Source organism: Plectropomus leopardus, chromosome 7, assembly GCF_026936395.1.
Source record: "Plectropomus leopardus strain MGB_pleo_1.0 chromosome 7, ASM2693639v1, whole genome shotgun sequence".
NCBI lineage: Eukaryota > Metazoa > Chordata > Actinopteri > Perciformes > Serranidae > Plectropomus > Plectropomus leopardus.
The window spans coordinates 862,501-870,914 of NC_142182.1; the positions used below are offsets into that span (position 1 = coordinate 862,501).

At 40.4% G+C, this 8,414-nt stretch overlaps 1 protein-coding gene across 1 annotated transcript in view; it reads left to right on the forward strand.

Annotated features, from left to right (window-relative positions):
• LOC121966423 (uncharacterized) overlaps positions 1–5,020 on the forward strand; it is a 65,505-nt gene extending 60,485 nt beyond the window's left edge. The window contains exons 12-13 of the mRNA XM_088079453.1: positions 3,669–3,764; positions 4,686–5,020. Of these exons, the coding sequence (XP_087935579.1) occupies positions 3,669–3,764; positions 4,686–4,834 (245 nt within the window). The 3' untranslated portion in view covers positions 4,835–5,020. The remainder of the gene's footprint in view (positions 1–3,668; positions 3,765–4,685) is intronic.
• Positions 5,021–8,414: the final 3,394 nt, after the last annotated feature.

Below are 8,414 nucleotides of genomic sequence, written 5' to 3' on the forward strand. Positions count from 1 at the left end.
ACAGACACACACAGAGACACAGAGACACACAGACACACACACACAGACACACACAGAGACACACACACACACACACACACACACACACACACACACACACACACACACACACACACACACAAGTTCATGTTGCTGTTAATGAGGCCCTTGTGATGATCCCTGTGGGACCCCAGTGGCTCCTCACACCTCAGTTTGAGCCCCCTGAAACCACAGATGGTCAGATGCTGACAGTCAGTCCAACGTGGACGCACGTTGTGCGCACGGTCACACAACAAAACATGTTTCTGTGTGTGTGTGTTTGTCTGTGATCTGAGCTGTCAATCAAACATCAACAGTCACTGTGATTCGTGTAAAAAATCCTCTTCAAATGTGCAATGTTCTTTCGTTGTTTCACCTTTTGAATGTTGGCTTTATTTGACATGTTGCTCACACTGTAAAGACTCTCATTTTTCCTTTTATTCATGCATTTGTCTGTGGGACATTGTTGCATCACACACATATTATATAATTCTGACTTAACTCATTTTTTTTATACAATTTGGTTACAAAAATATAAAGCACATAAAGCACAAAGTTTTGTATTTTTATACACTTTACACGCTCAGCACATTATACATATTTATAATCATAAATATTCACATACTAATGTTTCTTATTAATACAGTATTTCTAATTCATATTTTAGATTTTTACACACTTGACATACTCAGCACGTTACACACACTTATGATTTTTAACATATTTTTAAATATTTACATGCTAGTGCTTATTGTATTTCTGTTTTATATTTTATGTTTTACAGTCTTTGTGGTAGTACTTAGTTCTACTTTCTATAAACCTCAGTTTCTAGAAAGCACCGCCTCCCCTCTCATAAATAACACACAGTCCCTAATCAGCAGGATTAGGGGCTAACTTAGGGAAAGTTACAGAAACTTTCATTGTTTGACTTTGAGTAAAAACTCTGTAACTTCTGCTGGTGCAGGAGGCAGAAACTGCTGGTTTGTGGGTGAAGATCGAGTTTCGTGAGCAGAAAGTGGAGTTGAGGGGAGGCGTGGAGGCTGCAGCCGAGGGGAGCTTTGATTTCTGGGAGCAGCGGCGTAAACGGCGTGTGGTGGAGGGTCGGTGGGAGTCTAACTGTCTGTAATGAGCAGAGTGGGTTACACAGTGAAACCATTAGCTGTCCAGAGTCACAGCGAGGAGCTCAGGAGCCTCCTCCTCCTCCTCCTCCTCCTCCTCCTCCTCCTCCTCCTGCTGCTGCAACATGAGGACACTGTTCATCCTCCAGACTCACGTCTGTCTGCAGACACGAGGACAACATCAGGAAAATAAAACGAAGCGAAGACTTTGAGCCTCCCGAGTGATTCGGGGAAAATGCATGAAGAGTTCAGCCCACGTGATGTGTTCAAGAACCATCAGAAATATTGAAAATCATGCATTCATTTCTTTTTTCACAGGTTCTGACTGTGATATGTAATGCAATCTTGGAGATGTTTATTCTGGCGGGCCCTCGGGTCTCTGTAAAAATCACCAAAAATATTGAAAGAATAAATTACAAAAAAAAAAACCCCAAAATTAAAAATAAATAAATCAAACGTTTTTTTTAAATCACTAAAAAATTTTAAAGACAAAAAATCCTCAAAAATATTAAAAGACAAAAAAATTGCCCAAAAAATGTAAAGAAAAAAATCACAAAAACATTAAAGGAAAGAAATATCGCAAAAATTTTGAAAGAAAAAAATATATCACTAAAAGTTTTTAAAAATCACAAAAAATTTTGAAAGAACAAAATCCACCAAAATGTAAAGTAAACATGCCTCAGAGAAAACATGTCTTCCGAACGTAGTGAGTTTTCTTTTTTTTGTCCTCCAGAGCACCAGGCTAAGCCAAAAATGTCCTGCGAGAAACTACCTGCCTGGAGTCCCAGCTCTTTCAGTCCCCGGATGGTTTCTCTCCCGTCGTCAGATTTTTGAGGAGGCGAACATCTGTTACGTCATAGCATCACTGTGGAGTATAAACCCTCTGTGAGGACTCACAGACGTCACTTCATTTCAAGAGAAAAAGACGAACTAAAATGATCTTTACTGTGCTGAGATGTTTGACTTTAACGTTTGTGTGTGCTCGCTCCGGTCCTGAGGGGGTTAATGAACCTCGGCTCCTCATCAAGCAGATACAGCTCTCCCTCTGTCTCTGCTGCCCTCAGATCGGACTGGCAGGTTTTCTGTCTGCATACTGAATCAGACACGTCTGAGGGAACAGTGACGAGGTGTCAGTCATCCTGAGGAGGCTGCACTCTGAAGGAGCTGTTGACCTTTCCCACCTCCTCCTCCTCCTCCTCCTCCTCCTCCTCCTCCTGTTATCTCACATAATTACCTGCCGCCTCACTGCTCCTCTGTGGGGCCTCCACAGCCTCCTCTTTGCAGAGGAGGGGCTGTGTTTAGACCTGAAGGACCTGCAGCCATCTGAACACCGACTGTGTTGTTTATGTGTGAATCAGCTGTCTGAGCGTTTTCGCTTCATGACTCGCACTTGTTTGTTTTTTGGATCACTGCGGCGCTTTCAAAGCGAGCAACAGGAATATATTAGAAACGTAGCGTCTGACAAACGGGACACCTCTTTCATCGGCTTCAAACCCCAAATGTCGTCATGTTGGTGCAGTCAGCCTTTTTAAGAGACTAACTCGGCCATGTGTCCTCTCATCACCCCCAAAACACATAAATGTTCCAGTAAACAACACAACATGCACCACATGAATCTCTCACCTCTACCGGCGTGTGATCTTCATGTCACCGAAACACCGGCCCTGACTCAGCAGTCAGTCACACATCACCTGTCCCTTAGGGCCCCTGGTTTCTAATTTACGGTAAAAATAAAGTGATTGACTCTGTGAATAGTTTTTGTCCTTTTAGTCTCCATAAGGTGTCAGAGACATAAAACAGCATCAAAATAGAGCTTGTTGATCAAAAAAGAGCCAGAGGAGGATCCCCCACACCCCCGACAGAGGACACAGCTGAGACACTGATGTCCTAAAATACTAGAAATGTCCTAAAATACTAGAAATGTTCTAAAATGTTAGATACATACTAAAATCCTAGAAATGTCCTAAAATCCTGAAATGTCCTAAACTTCTAGCAATGTCCTAAAGTCCTAAAGGTGTCCAAAAATCCTAGAAACGTCCTAAAATCCTAGAAGTGTCCTAAAATCCTAGAAGTGTCCTAAAGTCGTACAAGTGTCCTAAAATCTTGACCTTAAAATTACCTTGAATCCAAGGCACATCTTAAAATCTAAGAAATGTCCTGAAATCCCCAAAACACATCTGAAGCAGCGGCGCCTGGCCCCTGGCCCCTGGCCCCTGACCTCCTGCCATTTGGCCCCCAAACACAGCAGGTCCCTGCTGTCTCTGTTAGTCCGTTTCTAACCATAATGTCGCGTTAATCACGTCATGTTGCTGATTACTAATTCACTATGAGTCGGATCTGTTGCTGTGACGCCGTCAGCTGCATGTTTATGTAGTCAGAGGGAGTCATGACGACGGACGCTGCTTCAGCTGGTTTGCAGAAAATCAAAGTGGTTAAAGTGTCAGTGGACCCGGCTGGACCGGACGCAGCTGCAGGGACGCAGACAGCTGTTCGAAATGTCGCCGTATCTTTAACGTGATCTTCTTTCCTCAGATGCTAAAACCACCATCAGAGATTATCACGGGAAGACGGCGGTTCACTACTGGAGCGGCTGCACCGACGTCTTCGCCAGAGCAGACTCGCAGTCCAGTAAGTATGAATGTCAGGTACTTGTACTCTCATTAGTATTACATTTCCATGCCACTTTATACTTTTACTCAACTACATTTCAGAGGGAAATATTGTACTTTTTAATTCACGACTTTCATCTGAACACTTTAGTTATTTTACAAGATTTTTGCCTAAAAAACAAAAGTACAGCTTTAATGATTAGTTGATTAATCCATCAATTGATACACAGAAAATTAATTGCCTACTAGTTTGATAAATATTTAAGTCTATTTCTATTTTTTTTAATGAGTTTTTTAATTTTTTAAATTTGTTTGAACGTAATTTTCCATTAAAACAATTTTGAGTTTCAGGGTGTTTTTTCTATCTTTTTTTTTCTGGTTTTACTTTTAGTTTTGGGGATTTTTGTTTTTAGATAATTAGTTAGTTTTTGGATATTTTTTCCTCTTTTTAAAATAATTTGGAGTTTTTGTGTTGAGGGGGGTGTTCGGTATTTTCTTTTTTTTCTGCATTGGGTACTTTCACTTTAAATATTTTGCGTATATCTTCTTGATTATACTATATAACTTTTATTCATGTATCATTTTCAGTGCAGGATTTTTACTCATAACAGAGTATTTTTACAGGATGGTATTAGTACTTTTACGGCAGTGAAGGGTCTGAGTACTACCTCCATCACTGATGATGTATTTGGGAGTTTGTCGTGTGGTTCAGCTCGAACAGAAACAGTAGAAATGTTTCTCTGTGATAAGTTGCAGCTAAATTTCGTTGAGCCATTACGATCTAAAAAAGGTGATGATGAATCTCACTGGAGCTGACTGAGTTTCCAGGACCAAATGTGCAAACTGAACCTGTAAAACTACAGAAACGATCCGTCTTCACCATAAATGTGTAAATATGATTCCTGTCCGGAGATGACCGAGTCTGTCCCTCTGTCCTCAGGCGGGAGGTTACTTCCTGGGAGACGGACGCAGCGTTACGCTCTGCCGTCCCTCCTGCTGTCTCGCTCTCGCAGTCAGGGACAGCTCAGCCTGGAGTTTGGGACGCTGCCTCAGTCGGCCTCTCATGATGTGCTGGACCTCCGAGTTTGACTCTTTCACTCCACACATTTCTGTCCCCCGCACTTCCTGTCCCGCCCCTGCAGGACAGCCCCGCCCACAGCTCGCTGTGTCGTCACAAACAGCTGCAGGCTCGCCCAAACGTAGAAAATCAGAGTTTCTTTGGTACCAAAAGGTTTTTTTTTCCCATGTGGAATAAAAGGTTCATATTTAATCACATTCTTTGCTGCAGTTTTTATTGATAAGAGCACAAAACAAACTATACAAACTTATTTATATTTTTTATTAAAAAACCTGTAAAACGGAGAAATCACAAATCTACGACAGAGGATTAGGGCCCTGTTCAAGAAAAAAAGTTAGATTTTGAGAAAAAAGTCATTATGATTTGAGAGGAAAACCTCGTAATATTACAAGAGTAAAATCATACTTTTATGAGAAAAAAAGTTGTTATTTTATGAGAATACATTTATAATATTACCAGTTGCCAAGCAGGCTGCCTGTGCTCTCGCCTGTTTTAATTTACTGGCAATATGTTTATTTCTGTAACATAATATCTCCTTTCTCATAAATTATGGCTTTTTGTCATGAAATCACCAAAAACTTTTAGAGGGAAAAGAATGTTTTCAAAAATCACCCCCCAAAAAAAAAGAAAATAAATAAAAATTGGCAAAAGAAATAGAAGGCCAAACTGCTTTTGAAAATCACAAAAGTGATTATTTTAGGGAAAAAATCACACAAAAAATGCTCAAAACCAAAACCAAAAAAAAAGCAAAAAATAATAATAAAAAAAATCATTAAAACCTTTAAAGAAAAACATATCACCAAAAATGTTTTAAAAAATATAAAAATGATTTAAAAGAAAAATATATTACCAAAAATGTGCACTCTGTAATCCATGACATTTTTCGTCTACTGACGTGAAGTGTTTTGATTTAAGAAGATCATGTTTCTTTAAAAGTAGCTGTGTGTGTGTGTGTGTGTGTGTGTGTGTGTGTGTGTGTGTGTGAGTGAGTGTGTGTGAGTGTGTGTGAGAGAGGTCACCTGGCTCAGGTGTGTCTCATGCTGCTGATTAAACTCTGCAGACATCAGAGCAACACAAAGAAACTGCTCTAAAGATCAACATTTCCAGCCTCAGATTTTAGGCGTGAGTGCGGAGCGACGCCCTCTCAGGTGAGTGACGTCACGTTTGTTGTGTTTTAGTTGATTTATCGATCATCAGAAAACAAAAACACTCATTGATCTTTAGTGGGTCTCTGGTTTGTTCCATTGAAACCCATTCAGACTGACATTTTTGATCCCACAGCCATCAGAGCAGAAAAACAGGACTTGTATTATTTCTGGGTGTCATTCTGGGCTTTTGACTCTGAATTTGTCATTTTGACTATTTTCCACCTGATGAGGTCATTTTGACCATATTTGGCATCTGGAGGAAATACATGCTATTTCCACTAGGTGACCTGTCACAGTCAATGTAGCTGCTGATCACTGACAGATCCCAGACTGTCAGCAGCTACACTCACACACTGACAGATCCCAGACTGTCAGCAGCTACACTCACACACTGACATATCCCAGACTGTCAGCAGCTACACTCACACACTGAGGAGGAGGACACTCAACACCATTCAGTTTTTGTGTGTTTGTTTTTTTTTTTAATCTAAAAACACAGTTGCATCATAACAAAACCCTGGCATTTAAAGGGTTAAAATTCAGAAAGTTAATGAATATTTGATATTTATGATTAGGACTGATGTTAGTTTAGAAAAAAAATTGCAATGAAAAGTCGATAAAAATCGTATTAATGTATCATATATTTATAGCCTGATTTTGAAAAGCACATTTTGTGTGCAGAACGATGTGAGTGTGACTATTTAACACTGCACAAAAATTAAATTGTATAAAAATCAATGTTGCTGCTAATCATTGGCGTATTCCAGGCTGTGATAATAAAACAAAATAATAAGAATATTATTAATAATAATAAGAAGAATCATAATAAAAATGACTCTGCATGTAGTTTATTGAAAATGATTATTTTTTGTGGGGGATTTTTTTTATCTAAAAACATGGCGAAACCATGACGAAAATCCTGCATTTAAAGGGCTGAACTTCTGTAAATGAGTGAATCTTTGATATTTGTGATTAGGACTGATGTTGGTTAAATAAACTAAAGAAAATCATATTAATGTTTAATATTTATTATTTTTTCAAAGCTGACATCAGCAGCTCCATTAGCTCCTGTCCTCCTGGTGTCCAGTCTCTGATCCCAGGAGCTTCCAGCCGTAATTAACTCATTAAATTCCGGTCGTGGCTCCACTGAGCCGTTCCAAATTGACTTCCCAGCAGCCTCCTCCTCTGTTTAAACGCCAAATCAGGATTTTCTGCTGTCTAATTACGGAGCTCAACATCTGATCAAGCCGCCATCCGGCGGGGAATTACCACACGGCGACGGCATTAGACATCATTAACCAACCTGAGAGCAAAATGATTACATCTTGTAATTGGACGGAGACATTTATTAACAGAGAGCTGGCCAGGCCGCCTGGTCGCCACGCCGCCACTGTCATCACACGACGTCACTGTTATCACACGCTGTGATGGTGGCGTTGTGTGATGATAGCAGCAGTGTGATGACGACAGTGGTGTTTGATGACAGCGGAGGCGTATGAGGATGACGGGGACACGTAATAACAGTGGTGGTGTAGGGCTGGGTGATAAAACGATATCAATCGCGATATAACTTTTCCTCGATTGAAATATGAGACGTAGTCGATAGAATATCGATAGAACTCATCACAGCCGTGTTCTGACAGACAACACAAACAGCCAATGATAATAAGAATAGTGCCACGGAGAACCAAATGCAGTGAAGGACTTTGACTGTCGAACAGGTGAGTGTTTGACAGCCACAGCATTTCATCACAGCGGATCACACAGCCGATGGTCCGACAGCAGCGCAGTGAGACAGACAAACAGAGCGCAGCTTCTCCTCACAGCACCAAAGTGTCTGAAACAGCCAGCAGCTACAGCGCAGACATGTCCGATAGCCTGCTCCTGCATGGACATGTCTGACAGATTTTAGGACGTTTCTGGAACTTTTGGACATTTCAAGGATCTTCGGATGCAACATGGATTTTGGGACGTTTCTCCGATTTTGGGACATTTTTAGAATTCTAGGATATTTCCAAGATATTAAGACATTTCTTGAATGTTAGGATATTTTGGGGGATTTCAGGACATTTCAAGGATTTAAGTTCATCACATTTAAAAAAAAAACAATAAATAAATAAAAAGTCCCTACAACACGGAGCAATCTGAATATATTTTTTAAAATATTTTTTTATATTTTCCGTGAGAGATAACGCTGTCTTCTTCTTGTTTTTCAGGATGTTGAAGCTGTGAGACCTCAGTCCTCCTCAGCCGACTCTCAGGTAGGTCATTTAAATTCTCTGCGGGGTTTCGGATATAAATGTGGGTGAAGCAGCTGTCTGGGTTTGTGGACGTGAGCTTAAAGTGTCTCAAACTGTTCAGTTTCAGTCGTAGTGAAAAGAAAAAGGTGACACCTTTATATTCCAGTCTTTACAGCCCAAGTTAATTCAGGTCACACAGGTGC